General features: G+C 40.3%; 1 protein-coding gene across 2 annotated transcripts in view; it reads left to right on the forward strand.

The window, feature by feature from the left end:
• fmr1 (fragile X messenger ribonucleoprotein 1) overlaps window positions 1-18882 on the forward strand; it is a 69699-nt gene that overhangs the window by 4762 nt on the left and 46055 nt on the right. For both annotated transcript variants that reach the window (XM_060832400.1, XM_060832401.1), the window contains exons 2-3: window positions 14511-14563; window positions 16345-16438. In XM_060832400.1, the coding sequence (XP_060688383.1) occupies window positions 14511-14563; window positions 16345-16438 (147 nt within the window). The remainder of the gene's footprint in view (window positions 1-14510; window positions 14564-16344; window positions 16439-18882) is intronic.

An 18882-nucleotide genomic window follows, 5' to 3' on the forward strand; every position in this document is an offset into this window, starting at 1 on the left:
TCTCATCAAGGCTCCAGACAATTGCATTGAGACTTCTTTGATTTCATACTCAAATGCTTTTGAAATTTACCTTTTGAATTACTCACTTTACCTGCATGCTAACTTGTAGTTCATACACAGGACATATGGTTATCTCAGATTTCTGACATTTCCTACCCTACACTATTTAAAAATAAGTCCCATTTTTCAACGTTTCCTGGCAGTTCCCAACATCTTCCATCTGTTATATTCTTGCCTACTCAATCAGCATGTCTGTATTCCTTTGCTGCAGCCTGTGTTGCACAGCCTCCCTCTCCACGATCCCATCTAAACACACACGCGCGTGTATGCGCGCACGTGCACGCACCTCTATTCATGCAAGGTTGGATACATCACGCTCTGTTCCCTCACCAACTCTTGTAATGTCCCACTGTTGAAATGAAAATAACTTGTGTTCTTAACAAGATCTCGCTATATGCTTGTACCAGAAATCAAAATATGCTATTTCCTCAGATTCTCTTCTATCTATTCTGCCCATTGTGATTTCAGATTTGCCAAACATTATTTTCCTTTCAAAAATAGTGACTTCATTGAACATTGATTTTCTACAAGTCCTGTTATCATATATGTAATAACAGATCCTTGCATTTCCATTACTTATGATGTCAGTCTAACTGGCTAACACTTTTCTTTTACTAACCTTTCCTGAATGCTAGCATGTGTAGAAGATAGCACAAACTAATAACAATTGCTAATAATACTATCTTATAATTTAGTCTGACGCATGCTTACTTGCATGCTGTCTGTAATTGCATATCCTACCAATGTAGGGCTCATTTTACAATTTATTTTCAACAATCATGCTGTCTGCTACTAGGTGCATTGATGCTGACATGGAAACAGCAACTTGAATTTAAAATAATCCTTCAACATAAAATGCCCAAAATGGAGCATTATAAAGCTTAATTTATTTACCATGCATGGAGGGAGAAGTTACGATAGATAGCATGATGCTTGCAGAAAAAGATCAATAGAATAGCATTCTAAAGAAGGAAAGTAGAAGCAAAGTGATGTAGTAAGTGAATTCGATGTCTTTAGGACCCTGATAGCTAAAGTGATATTCACCAATGATGGAGCACTTGATTGGGGATGGTCAAGAGTCCAGAATTTGCAGGAGCACAGGAATCTCGGAAACCAGTGAGGTTGGAGGGGATTGCACGTGAAAATTTAATCTTGAGATATTGCCTGACCAGAACTACGTAGTGGTAATAACTGAGTCAAAGTTAACATGAGTTAGGGAATGGGCAGCAGTCTTTTGAATGGCCTCAATGGCCAGTCATGCATTGAAATACTCATCTACAGGTAAAGCGTTGATGAGGGTTTCAGCAGCAGATGGACTGAGACAGGGACAGAGGTGGAAAGAGGCAATTTCCATGATGATATGAATGTCTCAGAAGCTCGACCATGGGTCAGATTTGACACTAAGCGTACAATTAGTCTTGTTAAACTTCAGACAGTTGCTAGAAAGAAAGTGAGGACTGCAGATGCTGGAGATCAGAGTCGAGAGTGCGGTGCTGGAAAAGCACAGCAAGTCGGGCAGCATCCGAGGAGGAGGCGAATTGACATTTTGGGCAAAAGCTATGCTTTTCCAGCACCACATTCGACTAAGTAGCTTGGGAACTGAGTTTGTGTTGGGCACTGAAGGCAATGGCATTGTATCCTCCAGTGATTATTTGAAGGAAACTTTGCATGAATATGACAGTCAGTCTGTTTTTAGCTGATGTTGCCAAAGAGCACACAGATGAGGAATAGAGGTCCAAGGAAAGATCTTTGGGGAAACATAAGATATTGGTGAGGCAGCAGAAAGGGAGATCTTAGATAATTTGCTGACTGTGGTTAGATAAATATAAATAGAACCAAGTGACAGTAATCCCAGTCCAGTCAACTGCTGATGGTGGCGAGCGACATGGTTGTTGTCTGTGGGATATCATTTGTGATTTCAGTACATCTCCATTTGATTCTGTGGAAGGATGGAAGTCAGCTTGGAAGAATTGAACATGGAACTGTGCCAGTAAAAAAGAGGAATGGGCTTTGAAGAAGATAACAGCAAAGACCTGGAGCAGGGAGGTTATGTTGGAGAGCTGTTTGGCAAAGAAGGAGTTGTTGAAGGTTGATTTTTTTTTGAGGTAGAGTGTAAGTTCAAGAAAGAGTGCCTTGTATATATCGGTTTAAGAAAACTGGCAAAACAGGAGCAGGAAGAGATCGTTCAATCTTTTGAGCTTATTCTATGATTCAAGTGCATACGTTCTATGCTGAATTAACAACCAAATATACACAGCTCTTTGGGGAAGAGAATTCCAAAGATTCTGACCTTTTAAAGCAACAAAATGTTTCCTCATCTCAACCAACATTCTGAGACTATGATCTCTAGTTCTGGAGTCCCACAGCGGGACACTCAGTATCCCCTCAGTATCTAGCCTACCAAACTCCTGGATTTTATGCTTTGCTGAGGTCACCTTTCACTCTCTTACAAATTCCAGAGAAAATAGTTCTACTGTCTTTAATCTTACCACTGTAATACACTGCCCTTATCCTAGGAATTGGTCTAGTAAGCCACTTTTACCCATTATGTTTAGGCATGTTCATCGTTTCTGAGTTACGGAGACCATAATTGTGGACAGTATTTCCATTGTGATTTCACCAAAGCTTGGATAATTACAATAAGACTTCTGTTTTAATTTGCATGACTTTTCAATGAAGACTTAGATTATTTGCCTTCCTGATTGCTTGCTGCACCTACCCGTTAACGTTGTAACTTACGAACAAAGGCACTGGGATTGCACTGAGTGTCAGTACATCCATTTTCAATCTTTTCATTCCAAAGTGGATAATTTCACTTTTTCCCACATTCGATTCATTTGCTATGTTCTTGTCAACTCCCTTCACTAGTTTCTCTTTGTAACCTATGTCCTCCGTGAACTTTTTCTATCCAGTCCAGTTTCTTGAGCAAACATATACATAATGTTGAGATCCTTTGTTTAATTTATTGATTATAGCTTGTAATTAACTAAGACTCCAGCACTTGTGTAATCCTACTAGTTGCATCTGTCAATTTGGAAAATTAAGTGTTCATTCCTGCACAAATCAAAATCCTTCCCATTGCCTTTTGTACTATGACTCCTTTGTTCTCAAAACTCCTTCATCCTTTAACCTTCTATCCAATTTGCAGCTGCCCAATTAACATGGAATCTACAAAGGAAATTTGACCCAGTAAGCTAGAGAAGAGGAGGAAAAGGATAGGGTCAGCTGATTAGGTGATCTCAGTATCAGTGATAAGGCCACAAACTCCTTGCACCAGTTGGGTTTGATATGATGGGAGAGAGGCTAAAGAAGATGGTTTGCAGTAGCAAAAAGAAACTGAGGGCTATCTTCACATTCCCAGATAATCCTGGAATAATGAGTGAATTTGGTAGATGAAAGCAGGACCAAATACTGTTTTATGGACCAACTAGATCTGGCAGAAACAGCTGAGCCAGTTCTCCATTATAGCCATTCATCTGCAGTCTTTGGTCTTAAAAGAGCAAAAAGCTCAGAGAGAAGCCATGGAATGACTGGGATGAGAAAGTAATAACAGTTTAAATAGTGACTAGGGGTTTGGTTCACCAAATCGGGAGCTGCAAAAATACTGTGGGTGCAAGGTTAAAGGTGAGACAGTTAGGGTTATGCCATTCAAGAAGGCACTTAACCAACATCTTATCAAGGGCAACTAGCATTGGGCAATAAATGCTACCCAGACAGCGACATCCATGTCCCACTAGTGAATTCTTAAAAAGTGCATTTTTATGTGATTTGGGAAGGGTTCTTATTTCCAGGGGCAAAAAATCACTTCTGAGAGAAAGGGACAAGGGATTGTGTATGGAAAGTGATACAAGACAGTGATTGAGAAAGCCTTATCTGCAGTGGATACAATGGGAAAAACAAGACCACATGAAATGGCAAGGCTGCTATGAATACAGGATGGGGAATTTACATGAAACAGTGATTATAGGAGGATAGGATGATGAGTGAACTCAGAAAAGAGAGCCAGAGAAATTGAGATAAAACTTTGAGAGGAAATATCTCTCCTTGAGCTGATGCACATGTCAGATTATCTCAGGTCATCTGAAAATACTTCAGCCAATATCTTAATGTTACAAAACTCAGTGTTCTGTCCAGAAACAGTCCAAACAGGGAGATTTCAGCTGAAATAAACCCAGTGTGGAATTTTGAGCATATTCCATTACATAGTGCAGAGGTAAAGCTATACTAAGTCATATATTCTCTGTTCCTCTTCAAGGCATAAGTGATATGACGGTCTTGCCATGCTGTTTTATATGTAGTGACAGGTATTTTTCTAATGATTAGATTAACAAGTGGTAAAAGATCAGTTTTAATTTAAGCATTGTTATAATTAGATTTTAGATGCATTTGTAACAATGCTAACTTTTCATAATTCAAATACTAAAACTGGTCATCAAAATCATGTATTGAGTCAACCTGTATAGTTTGCACATTTGATCCTACTATAGGACTTTGATCCTATTTTGCAAAACCTTCTGGCTAGCTTTGTCATATTGCAGTCATTAGATTGTATATTTGCTTTGTATCTTGGCATTCAACATAATTGATTTGTTCAGTCCATTCTTAGTTGGCTATAGTGACTAATATATCCTAGTCCAAGGTTAGAATACAGTGTGCCTGATTGAATTTTATCAGTACATTGGTTTTTAAGTGTCTTTTATTGTGGTCAATGTATCAATTTTTAAGTCGTTTTCTGGCCCCTTTGTTGTCAGACGCAGTGAGCTCTAGGAAAAGTTGAGGTTTTAAGGAAGTATATTCAAATGTTACTAGTAGTTACAGCTTCAAAGTTTCTTTCATAGTGCCAATTTTCTTCATAAACTGTTTTCTGTGGCATTTTCCCCACATCTGATCTACTGAAAAACCACTTTTAAAAATTCAGACAGATGGGCACACCTACATAGTCTCATGTTTTGAATGAACTGGTGTTTCTACTGTGTATAATAATCTTGCCACATTTCCTGACATTTTGTTTGTGTTTTCAAGTCATAAACGGAGGTGGGTTAATTTTTGGAAGCTATTGGAGACACGTTATCTTGGGATTTGCATTTACTTGGAATATACAGAATTCTGGCCCTTGTTACGTTATTTGGATTAGAACTCCAGCCTGCAAAAGTGAGTGGAAGTTAAATGATTCCCAAACCTTCCTATTCTGTCCCACTTCTCCACTGCACCCTGACCCAACCTTGTTTGAACTGTGTACATTTCTCATGCAGATAAGGTGCACCAATTTTAAACAAACTCACAGCATTACAATTATTACAGTGTGGAAGGAGACAGTTTGGTCCGTCATGCCTGTAGTAAATCTAATATCTAGTTCCAATATGCTTTGGACCTGCCATTCCTGGTAGTTTCTAACTGTCCATCACTATTCTTGGCTGGATGTGCAGCGTTGCAGAGCTTTGATCTGATCCATTGCTTAAAGGATCTCTGATCCAGATATCACACGTTCATTCTGCTGTCTGCCTTGCAAGTAGTCCTGTATCGTAGCTTTTGTTGACTTTTTTTTAGGTCTTGGTATGGTTTCCTGCATTCTTCATTGAACCGAGATTAATCCCTTGATTTCATGATATTAGAGTGTGGGGTATTCTAACCGTGAGCTTATAATTTGTGATTGAATACTGTTTTGCTGCTACTGGTAGCCAACAGTGCATCATGGACACCAAATTTTAGCAGCTAGATCTGTTCTGAAACTATCTGACTTCATCTCCACACAATTTGACTAGCTAACTAGAAATTACACATAAGTTGGTAATTTTCTGGATGGCAAAATTATAATAAGTGGTGTGCCATAGATATTGATGTGGGGACTTCAACTTTTTACAATTTATTTTAATGGTATGATTGCTATCTTTGCTGATGATGCGAAGTCAGTTGTAAAAAGGGTGTAAGGAGGCTTCAAAAGGCTGTGAATAGGTTGAGAGTCAGTAAAAATCTGCATGATAATTGTTAGGGAAAAAATAAAATTGTCCCTTTTTAGCAGGAAGGGTATGAAAGAAGCATATTATCTGAATGGTGAGAGATTATAGAACTCTGACATGCAGAAGAATCTGGGTGTCCTAGTGAATGAATCACAAAATGTTAGTATGCAGTTACAGCAAGTAATTAGGAAGTCAAATAGAATGTTTCCATTGTAAAAAGAGATTGAATTCAAAAGTAGGAAGGTTATATTTCAGTTTTACAAGTCATTGGTGATGAATATTGTGTATCGTGTTTGTCTCCATATTAAATGAAAGATGTAATGTGTTGGAAGCAGCTTAAAGAATATTCACTCGACCAATACCTGAAATGGGTGCATTGTCTTCTGAGAAAAAGTTTTACTGAGTAGGCCTATATCTACTGGGGTTGGAAAAGCAGAAGGCAGCTTGATTGAAATATGCAAGATTCTGAGGCAAATTTACCAAATGGATATTTACTATTGTGGAGAATCTGGAACCAAGGGTCACTGTTTGAAAATAAGGATGTCTATTTAAAGCAGAGCTGAGATTTTCTTCTCAGAGGGTTGCGAGTCTTTGGAACTCTTCTTTAAAGGATGAAGGAAGCAGAGTCTTTGGAATTTTTAAAGATAGAGGTAGATAGATTCTTGATAAGCAAGGAGGTGAAAGATTATCAGGTTTAGTAGGAATATAGAGGAGATATGAGGGGCAATTAGCCATCTCCCGTTCCTAATTAATATGTTCATAAATAGGCCGAATTAGCAGCCTCATTCTTGCTGATGGGTGAGCCTAATAGACCAATATAAAAAATAAGCTGAAGCCTTTTCAATTAGAAGTGTCAAGTGGATGATCTATTTTGGCTCCAGGTTCCCAGCAGAAGCAGGTCTTTGGCCAGTTTGATTCATTTCAGGTGAGACCAAGAAACAGCTGAAGTGCTTGATACAACAAAGTCATTTTAAGCCCTGACAGCATTCCATCAGTGGTGCTGATAACTTGTGCTCCCGAATGAGCAACCACTGTTGCTGAGCCAATTGAGCACAGCTGTAAAACTAACATTTACCGTACAATGAAAAAAATTGCCCTGGTATTTCCTCTCCATATAAACTGGAACAAATCCAATTAAGTCAATTACTGCCCCATCAGCCTCCTCTCAGTTATCAACAAGCTGACTGAAAATGTCGTCGACAGTGCTATCAAGTGGTTTTTGTTTGGTAATAGTCTGCTCTCTGGCACTCTATTTGAGACCCTATATGGCCACTCACGTCCTGATCTCATTGTATTCTTGGTCCAAGCATGACAAAAGAATTGAACTCAAGCGGGATGGTTAGAGTTCTTTACATCAAATTTTGACATCACTTAACCAAGCAAAAATGAAGTTAATCAGAATTGGTTATTCACATCCAGTTGTTGTGGTCCACTAGGGACCAACAATATAGGTAGAAAGAGGAAAGAATTCGAGCAGCTAGGGACTAAATTAGAAAGCAGAACCAAAAAGGTGATAAACCTCTGATTACTATCCGAGCCATGAGCAACAAGTTTGAAGAAGTGAACTTGTGAATCTAAGATTGGTGTGGGAGGAATGGGTTCAAATTCATTGGAACATGCTTTCATCAAGGGGTGGTCATGCCTGATAAGTCTGTTCGTTAGTTGAGGTAATGAACAAATTAGACAGAGAGCATGTTTTTAAAATTTATTTACTCACAGGGTGTTGCTGGCTGGCCAGCATTTATTGCCCATCACAAGTTGCCCTTGAAGTAGTGCTGTCCTGCCTTCTTGAATCGCTATAATCAATGGGCTGCCTGTTACTGGTAGCTAGGTCCATCTGATTTCATTTCTTTGACATTCGGTAGCAATTGATACAGCTGAGTAGCTTGCTAGTCCATTTCATCTCCTGCATCTCCTCCAACCTAGTTTGCTGTATCTGGCGCTCCCGAAGTGTTTTATTTCTTAAACTAAGGGATAATTTCACTGAGCATCTCAGCCAGGCCCATAAGGACCAGCCTGAACTTCCATTTCAATTTCCCTTCCCACTCCCTCTCCAACATGGCCATCCTCGACCTCCTTCATTGCCACAATGAATCAGACCGCATGTTGGAGAAACAACACCTTCTCTTCTGCCTGGGCAGCATACAGCCTAGAGGACTCAACATTGAGTTCTCCAATTTCAAATAACCTTCCTACCCATCCTCTGACTTCCTTTCTAGACCAACCTCCTCCCTTCCATTGCACCTACCAACCTTCTTTCCAGCTTCCAACCGGATTCATTCCTCCCATCGACCAACCAAGTCGTGCCTATCACTACCACACCATTCCACCCCTCTCCTCACCCAAATATCTCCCCTTTATCTGCAGCTTCCTCCACCCCCACCTCCATTCCTGAAGGGTTATACCTGAAATGTTGACTTTCCCACCTCCTGATGCTGTCTGGCTTGCTGTGTTCTTCTAGCCTCTTGCTTATCTACTTTGGATTCAAGAATCTGTGGATTTTTTTTGTCTAATTAAGACCATTTCAGAGGGTAGTTGAGAATCAACCACAATGCTTTGGTCTGGAGTTGCATATAAAGCAGACCAGATAAGGATGGCAATAGTTTTATGGTCATCAGTAGATTCTTAATTACAGATTTTATTGTTGATTTCAATCCATGACTCTGGGTCCCCAGAACATTTCTGGATTAATAATTGACAGATAATACTACTAGACCATTGCCTCTCCGCAGTGGACGTGATCTGTTTGGGTTTCCAGAAGGCTTTTTGACAAGGTGCAGTAAAAGGTGACTACTAAATAGGATAAGAGCCCAAGATGTTGGGGCAAGGTACTGATATGGATAGAGGATTGGCTGACTGGCAGAAAGTAGAGAGTATGGATAAAGAGCTGTTTTTCAGGATGACAGCTGTTCACTAGGGAGTTCTGCAGGGGTCAGCGTTGGGACTATAACTGTTCATGTTATGCATTAATAATCTGGGCGAAGAAACTGAGGGAATTCTTGCTAAGTTTGCAGATAACACAAAGACAAGTGGAGGGGCACATTATGTTGAGGAAGCTGGAGACTGTAGAAGTACTTGGACAGGCTAAGAAAGTGATCACAGAAGTGGCAGGTAAAATACAGTGTGGGAAAGATGAGATTATGTGCTTTGGTCAGAGGAATAGAGGCATAGACTATTTTCTGTATGGGAATACGCTTTGGAAATCTCAAAGGGACATGGGAGCCCTCGTTCACGATTCTCTTAAGGTTAACGATTCTCTTAAGGTTAACGCGCAGGTTCAGTTGGCGGTTATGAAGGCAAATGTACTGTTAGCATTCAATTCAAGAGAGCTAGAATACAGGTTTAGCAGTGTACGGTTGCGGGTATACAGAGGAACCTCGATTATCCGGCATTTAATTATTCAAATATCAGATTGTCTGGCAAGATTGCAAGGTCCCGATACTTGTGTAAACTATGTTATCCGGCATTCAATTATCCAGAATTCAATTAACTGAACAAAATACTCCCCCCCCCCCCCCCCCCCCCGTGTCCTTCAGATAATCGAGGTTCCCCTGTATAAGGCTCTCGGTCACACTGCATTTGGAATATTATGAGCAGTTCTGGGCTTTGTATCTAAGGAAGGATGTGGTGGCTTTTGAGAGGGTCTCGAGGAGGTTTGCAAGAATAATCCCAAGAAATAGAGCTTGTCATTTGAGAAGCAGTTGAGGATTCTGTGTTTGTACTTGGAGTTTAGAAGAATAAGAGGAGATTGGATTAAAACTTACAGAATACTGAGAGGCTTGGATGGAGAAGATGTTTCGAAGAATAGGAGAGACTAGGACCCTAGGGAACAACTTCAGAGTAAAGGGATGACTTTTAGAATAGACATGAGGAATTTCTTCAGTCAGAGGGCTGTGGACTATATGGAACTTATTGCTGCAGAATGCCTTGGGGAGGGGAGGTGATGGGCAGTAACTGTAATATAATGGAATTCACTCTGCCATTTGAATGGAGAATCTCAAATCAGATCTAATGATATTATACTTGAGTGAATATAATTGCAAAGATATGAGGGAGGAGCTGGCTAGAGTTGATTGGAAGGGGAGCCTCGCAGAGAAAACAGGGGACTCGCAGTGGAAGGAGTTTCTGTGGGTAATTCAGGCACAGTAGAAGTTCATCCCAAGGAAGAAGAAACGTACGAAGGGGAGAACGAGGCAACCATGGCTGACAAGGGAAATCGAGACAGTGTCTGCCTCTTCCTTTCCTTTAACAATGTAGTGAAGATTAGTGGGAACCCTTTAAAAACCAGATTGTAACTTAAAATAAAGAGGAGGGAGAAGATGAACTGTGAGAACAAGGTGGCTAGCAATATAGAAGATTGCAAGAGTTTGTTTTATATATCTGAAATGCAAGAGATAGGAGGCAAGAGTGAAAGGTGTATAAGGCTCAGACCTCATTTGGAATTTTATGAGCAGATTTGGGCCTCATGTCAAAGGTTGAGCTGGGATTGGAATGAGTCTGGGGGAGGTTCATAAGAGAGATCTCCAGGAAGAAAAGCTTGTCATATGAGGAGCGTTTGAGGTCTCTGGATCTGTACTTGATGGAGTTTAGAAGGATGGGAGTGATATCATTGAAACCAACGGGACATTGAGAAAATGTCTCCACTATTAGTAGAGACTAGAACATGAGGGCACAGCCTCAATGTGAAGGGAGGAGCCTTTAATATTGAGATGAGGAGGAATTTCTTCAGCCAGAGACCTTTTAATTTGTGGAACTCCTTGCTGCAGAGGACTATGGAGCCCAAGTCATTGAATGTATTTCGGTGAGATTTGGATAGGTTCTGATTGATAAAGAGATCAGGGGTTAAATGGAAAAAGCAGCAATCTTCAGCTGCTTCATCTAGGCCATCCTCTCATCTTAGAGTCAGAAGACAAGATGTTTGCTGATAATTGCATGAGGTTCAGTACCATTTACGACGCCTCAGTTGCTGAAGCAGTCCATGTCCATATGCAACAAGACTTGGACAACATCCATACTTGGATTGATCACTGTCAAATGATGCTAGTCCTGCATAAGTGTTAGGAAATGAGATGATTTAATCATCTTGTCTTGACATTCATCGGTATTACCATCAGTGAATTTCCTCAAATTACCATTTGGTGAGTTACCATTTAGTAGAAATTAAACTGATTTTAGAACTGTGGCTATAAAAGCATGTAAGAATTTGGGAATTCTGAGGCAAGTTACACACTCTCCGACTCCTCAAAACTTATCACCATCTGCAAGTCACAAGTCAGGAGTGTCATGAAATAATCTTGAGCAGTACAGTGACTCAGTGGTTAGTACTGTTGTCTCACAGCACCGGGGACCCAGGTTCAGTTCCACCCATGGACAACTGTAGAGTTTGCACATTGTCCCTGTGTCTGTGTGGGTTTCCTCCCAGTCCAAAAATGTGCAGTTTTGGTGGATTAGCCATGGGAAATGCAAGGTGAAAGGGAAAGGGGCGGTGTAGGTTTGAGTGAGATGCTCTTTGGAGGGTCGGTGTGGACTCAGTGGGCCAAATGACCTGCTTTCACTCTGTAGGGATTCTATTATTCTATAAAATGCATTCCAACAGTACCAGAAAAGTTCCATGCCATCCAGGATGAAGCGGCCTGTTTGATTAGCATCATAATGAGACAATTTTCTGATTCAGTATGTGGATGTACTACTAGAGAAGGTGCAAAACTTGATCTATTCTTATTTACTGTTGAAAAGGATATGGAAGATATAGACTGTAGGGAAATAGATGGTGACATCTTGCAAAATGTCCAGATTACAGGGGAGGAAGTGCTGGATGTCTTGAAATGGTTAAAGGTGGATAAATTCCCAGGACCTGATCAGGTGTACCCAAGAACTCTGTGGGAAGCTAGAGAAGTGATTGCTGGGCCCCTTGCTGAGATATTTGTATCATCGATAGTCCCAGGTGAGATGCCGGAAGACTAGAGGTTGGCAAACGTGGTGCCACTGTTTAAGAAGGGTGGTAAAGACAAATCAGGGGACTATAGACCGGTGAGCCTGACCTCAGTGGTGGGCAAGTTGTTGGAGAGAATCCTGAGGGACAGGATGTACATGTATTTGGAAAGGCAAGGGCTGATTAGGGATAGTCTACATGACTGTGCATGCGAAATCATGTCTTACAAACTTGATTGCGTTTTTTTGAAAAACTAACAAAGAAGATTGATGAGGGCAGAGGAGTAGATGTGATCTATATGGACTTCAGTAAGGCTTTCAACAAGGTTCCTCACGGGAGATTGATTAGCAAGGTTAGATCTCATTGAATACAGGGAGAACTAGCCATTTGGATTCAGAACTGGCTCAAAAATAGAAGACAGTGTGGTGGTGGAGGGTTGTTTTTCAGACTGGAGCTCTGTGACCAGTGGAGTGCCACAAGGATTGCTGCTGGGTCCTTTACTTTTTATCAGGACTTACACACTTAATGGTAAGGTCCTAGGGAGTGTTGCTGAACAAAGACACCTTGGAGTGCAGGTTCATAACTCCTTGAAAGTGGAGTCGCAGGTAGATAGGATAGTGAAGAACGCATTTGGTATGCTTTCCTTTATTGGTCAGAGTATTGAGTCCTGGAGTTGGGATGTCATATTGCAGCTGTACAGGACATTGGTTAGGCCACTGTTGGAATATTGTGTGCAGTTCTGGTCTCCTTCCTATCGGAAAGATGTTGTGAAACTTGAAAGGGTTCAAAAAAGATTTACAAGGATGTTGCCAGGGTTGGAGGATTTGAGCTGTAGGGAGAGGCTGAACAGGCTGGGGCTGTTTTCCCTGGGGCTTCGGAGGCTAAGGGGTGACCTTCTAGAGGTTTACCAAATTATGAGGGGCATGGATAGGGTAAGTAGACAAAGTCTTTTCCCTGGTGTCGGGGAGTCCAGAACTGGAGGGCATAGGTTTAGGGTGAGAGGGGAAAGATATAAAGGAGACCTAAGGGGCAACTTTTTCACGCAGAGAGTGGTACGTGTATGGTATGAGCTGCCAGAGGATGTGGTGGAGGCTGGTACAATTGCAACATTTAAGAGGGATTTGGATGGGTATATGAATAGGAAGGGTTTGGAGGGATATGGGCCGGGTGCTGGCAGGTGGGACTAGATTGGGTTGGGATATCTGGTCGGCATAGACAGGTTGGACCGAAGGGTCTGTTTCCATGCTGTACATCTCTATGACCCTCAGTCCACCGTCTTAAAATTCATCTTTTCCCTCTACCACCTCAAGTGACAAGGGAGCAAATATACATAAACACCATTGTTTGTAAGTTTTCCACTCTAAATCACATGCACTCAAGCTTTGGTTGTATATCACTGTTCCTTCATTGTCATTGAATCAAATTCAAGAAATTCCCTAACTGTAGATGTACATGATTCCTGATGAAGAGTTTTTATGCTCGAAACATCGACTCTCCTGCTCCTTGGCTGCTTCCTGATCGGCTGTGATTTTCCAGCACCGCATGTTTTCTCTGTAGATGTCCATGCGTCAGGTGGGCTGCACAATTCAAGATAGCAACTTATCGTCACTTTCGCATGGGTATTTAGAGATGGTTAAAAATCGCAGAACATCAGATTATACTCCAATAGGTTTATTTGGAAGTACTAGCTTTCGGAGCACTGCTCCTTCCTCAGGTAGCTGATGAAGGAACAGCTCTCCAAAAGCTAGTGCTTCCGAATGAACCTATTGGAGTATAACCTGGTATTACATGATTTTTAACTTTGTCCACCCCAGTCCAACACCAACACCTCCGTGAAAGTTTGAGATTAAGGTTTAGTTAGTCCTCTCAATATCTGCTACAGGCCCAGTCAAGCAGCTTTGTCCACCAGAATCTAGTCAGAATTCCCCCACCAAGCATATCTTGAATGAATCCTCCCAAGGAATGTTCAATATTGAGAAATACCAATTAATCAGCTGAGGGCATATGATGGTAATCAGCAAGAGGTATCCAAACCATATGGAACCTGATGTTATGAGCATTCATTGGTTCCTCTGTCAGTGACGAGAACCCATTGGACCACTGTCTCTCTTTCTTGTATCATTCTGCTGTCATCACCTAGCAGTGGACGAGTAAAGGTGAGAAGTCTCAGATTTTGGTTGATAAATTTGATTCTGTGAATGTGATGAGTCTATGGGAAAGCACTGGTTCCCAGCAGTTTGAGAGAAGGTTTTTACTGTGTTACTTGGGCAGGGTGTACCTTTGTTAAAAAAGGCTTGATGCCAAGCCTATGCTGCATGCTGTATCTGGTTTTATTCTTGGTTTCCTTATTCTTGCTATCTGTGCTACTGTATAAATTTTCATCATGGTTTTCTTTAAAATAATCAGTGTCGCATTCATTTGCAAGAGCCTTTCACATCACAATAAAATGCTGAGTTGGAACCTGCTCAACAAACATGATTTAAAGTGTGTATCAGTCATGGTTATCCACAAACTGCATTTATTTTATCGCATACTTTTTATGTTTTTTTTATTCTTTACAGGCATTTGTGAAGGATGTGCATGATGAGGCTTTAACTGTTGCTTTTGAGAACAAGTAAGTCCTTGTCTTGCATGGTATTTCCTTTGTAACATTACTGCATCTTGTTAGTTTTTGAAGGAAAGTAACCCTTTAATTGAGAGTAAAAATGTAAGTCGCATGATTGCTTTATTTTTGTTTTTTGTTCCGAGTACTAATTTTCTGAATAAAACTTAATTTGCTTTCTCCCCCAGGATTTTTTTCCCCTCCTTTTAACAGAGGGATCCTTTAATAATTTGTTTATAGTGCTTATCAGCTGTGTTTGAATCCAAGCCAAGCCCAACCTAATTTTTATCCAATATCCATGCATACTTGCATTTCTAGCATTTAGCAGATAGCATTGAGAAGTTTTGCCAATTTTGTTCTGCCCTGATCTTTGAATGATGCAGCCATTTGCAGAAATTCTAATACTACTTTGATCTGGTACAAATGGAATTCTTCCCTACTGGGGAGTTTTGTGAAAACCTTTTTTTAACCAATGAATTTGCTTCGATGTAAATTCAGGTTCCTTTATTTGTCTATCGATTCTCGGGGTGATCTGACTGACCTCCGATCACTTGAGATTCTTTAAGCTGGTTATGATGTTTTATGTTCCTGGCAATAACTTGCTACAACTATTTTTAATACTGGTAGTTTTTCTAGAGAAAATTTAAATCACTGACTCATGTCATTTCACAATGATAGCAGTATTTTCTTCTGCAGTACTTTTTTTTCAATTAGGTGAAGAATTTAGCCAACTTTTAAAGTTAATAAAACTGCTGTTATTTCTCGTGTCATCAAATGAAAAAGTAGGACATCCAATCCTGATCTAGTAAATGGTCTCAATGTAGGGCATGGGTTATATTCCAGGGCACTGGATGGGAAGCATCTCCAGGCAGTTAGTGCCACTTCCTCTCATTGGTGAGTTTTGATTCGAGCATGTTTTTAATGGGAAAGGACAGGACTCGCTATATTACAGGAGCAACACTAAGCTGGAAGTGGTTTATATTTGGCTTTGAGATGTGGGTGGTCACTAACAATGCAAAGTATTGTTCATTCCTAATTATTAGTCACCATATTGTGTGATTCTGGGACATCAAGACAAAGTCAGGTGGGGTAGTGGATCCTTCTCTTAAAGTCGTTATGGTAGCTCTCTGCTAATTTGTGGCCTGACATGAATCACTGCATTCAGTTTCTCAACTTGGCTTGTTAGAATATGGACTCTCAAATGGCTTTGTAAGACCATTTTTCATTGAGTTATTGAATTCTTTTTTGATGTTGGTACCCCTTCTGTTCCCATTTTGCAGTCTAATTTTGCATGGAGTTATGAACAGGAATGCACAGGGCTAAGTGCAATGTGCCAGAGATGCTTTCATTATCTGGGGAGTGTTCTAGGTCCTAGTTTGGCAATCCTCATTGTGTTGGTGGGTCTGTGCCCAGGAAAGGTGACAACAGACAGATGGCTGTAGGGGAGGCAGAGGTGGAAGTGTAATAGTGAGTCAGGAACACTCTGGCAGAGAGGAACTAATGCAATGCAGCATTAGATATGGGAAACACCTTCTCCAGGCAGTTAGTGCCACTTCCTCTCATTGGTGAGCTTTGATTCGAGCACGTTTTAATGGGAAAGGACAGGTCTCGCTATATTATAGGAGCAACACTAAGCTGGCAAGCCCTGTGCTTTTGAAATATTTATTTCAAACAAGAACGTGAACAATTTAAATCTGCGAGCTAAAATACAAATCCAAACGTCAAGCCAGTTTCATATATCTCTTGTTACTTAGAATCATTTTATTTTCTGATCATTTAAATCCTGGTTTCAGTTGGCAGCCTGAGCGGCAGATTCCTTTCCATGATGTTCGATTTCCACCACCAGCAGACTATCACAAAGACATTAATGAAGGCGATGATGTTGAGGTATGTGAATGTCCATGAGTGTGTTGTGTTACAGTACCTTGACGTTCCTATAAGTTAATGAAGGGTCCACCCATGAAGTTAACCTAATGTATCTGAATGTTTGACATTTTAAACTTAGCATGGGTATTATTTAATTTGAATCTTCAGAAAAGCCGTCTTTTTACAATTGTGTGACAAAACCTTAACTTTCAGAAATCTGATCTGCACTCCTAGAGCCAAAATATGAATAATTAATGAGAGACAATCCCATTTATAAGCTTAGTCTGCATGATGGGCATTTTAGAACTAAATTTAAGTTTCATGCTACTAAATTAACTCTATTTTCTTTTCAGTTAATGCTTTACACCGCAATAATCGCTATCAAAGTGCTTCATTGGCTGTACAGCACTTTGAGAAATCCTGAGAGTCACAAAGGTGTTATGGAAAAGCATGTCTGCCTTTCTTTTCTTGCTTTAAATATTTCCAGTTGAGGAGCCTCCACTCGTAGATGCACTATAAACCATTATTAAAACTTCTATGGTTCCATGTTATATTGTGCATTTTGCACTGACTGCATTGACATTCTAGAATGATTATCCTGAAGTGTGAGCTTTAAACTGGGATCTCCTCTTAACTAATTAGATAGTTTTTCCTTTGGCTGAGAATGTGAAAATCGGAATATGAAAATTAACTTAAGCATACTGTCCGTCCTTCTCTATTATTTTCTTCAGTTATTAAATGTAGATTTAATTTTGCCTCGATCTCAATACCATTTGGGCATTAATAAAGCCGACCAGATTTTAATACCTTCCTCCCACATTTATTTATCTCAAGAGGGTTGGAATATAAAAGCAGCGATGTGCTACTGAGATTTTATAAAGCTCTGGTTAGGCCACATTTGGAATACTGTGTCCAGTTTTAGACCCCACACCTCAGGAAGGACATACTGGCACTGGAGCATGTCCAGCAGATGTTCATACTGATGATCCCTGGAATGGTAGGCCTAACATATGGTAAACGGCTGAGAATCATGGGATTGTATTCATTAGAGTTTAGAAGGTTGGGGGAGATCTAATAAAAATTTACAAGCCATAGCTGAGAAAGAGTGGATGCTGGGAATTTGTTTCTGTCAGGTGGGGATACTAGAACCCCTGGGCAAAACCTTAGAATTAAAGGGGGTCTTCAGCCAGAGAGTGGTGGGCCTGTGGAATTCATTGCCATGGAACGCAGTGGAGGTCAGGACATTAAATGTCATCAAGGCAGAGATTGTTAAATTCTTAATCTCGCAAAGAATTAAGGGATACATGGCAAGTGCGGATAAGTGGAGTTGAAATGTCCATCCGCCATGATTGAAAGGCAGAGTGGACTCAATGGGCTAAATGGCCTTACTTCCATTCCTATGTCTTATGGCCTTATGCTGTCATCCATGGAAAAAATGTGTTGCTCTTCCTTCCAGTTGATTCAGACTGAACACAAGTCATTGAGTCAGTTTTTAGGTGAATTGTCATCCCTTTGCATTTTTTTCTCTTCAGTGTTTAGACAATACTGCATTTATTAGGCTGAAAAGATTGTGGAATGCTACCATCTTGATATATTTTCCACAGTAGAATGGCATGCCTCTTTTCTGATATTGAATAGCAAATGGGAAAACTGGATTTCTTTCTTGAAGGACATGAGTGAATCTGCTGTTTTTCTTAAAACAATATGGTGGCTAATGTGGGCATTTTTCTGGTGGTCACTCACAAATTGCCATAGAATCGTATAGCAAAGAAGGAGACAAATTTTCTAATTATGCCCTTGTCAGTCCTTTACAAGAGCTATTCATTTAGTTACCCTGCTTTCTTGCAAACTTTCCCTATTTAAAATAAGTGCTTTTCAATCAGTTGCACAGTGTAGTGGAATTTGAATTCATAGTATGAGTTTTTTTCATTACCTTAACTACACTTCATTGTACCCATCTGCCTGACAACCCACAAGTTATTTATTTGCAGTGAGAAAATGACGTAATCCCTAAATTATTGTGTCCTAGAAATATGTATGTAAAGAAGTTCCAGGAGGTCCTACAGAGTAAAAGAGGAATTATGGATATCAGCATTATCCAGTAACAACATTTGTGCATTGTATTGATGACCTCTCTGCACCTGGGGCTGGAAGAAGTATTCTAATCCACTGTAGCCAATTCAGGTGGTGTTTCTTAGTAAAGGCAAATTCTACAGCATTCTGATGTGGTTGAGTAAGCAGAGCACTTGAACGAATTAAATACTGTTGCCTGCTTAAAGAATGATACCCAGTTTTGTGTGGACTTGGCCTCGGTTTGTTCAAAGAAAAGAAAGGAACCAGTGTAATTTCTCATCTTTTTTCTTTTGTGTCCTGAAAACAGTCTAATCACTGGATTAGCGTAAACTACATGAACTAGACTTCTTGGGGTGTCTTTCAAGTGACCTCCATGGTTGCTGAGAATTAAC

This window comes from Hemiscyllium ocellatum, chromosome 11, assembly GCF_020745735.1.
Source record: "Hemiscyllium ocellatum isolate sHemOce1 chromosome 11, sHemOce1.pat.X.cur, whole genome shotgun sequence".
Classification (NCBI taxonomy): Eukaryota; Metazoa; Chordata; class Chondrichthyes; order Orectolobiformes; family Hemiscylliidae; genus Hemiscyllium; species Hemiscyllium ocellatum.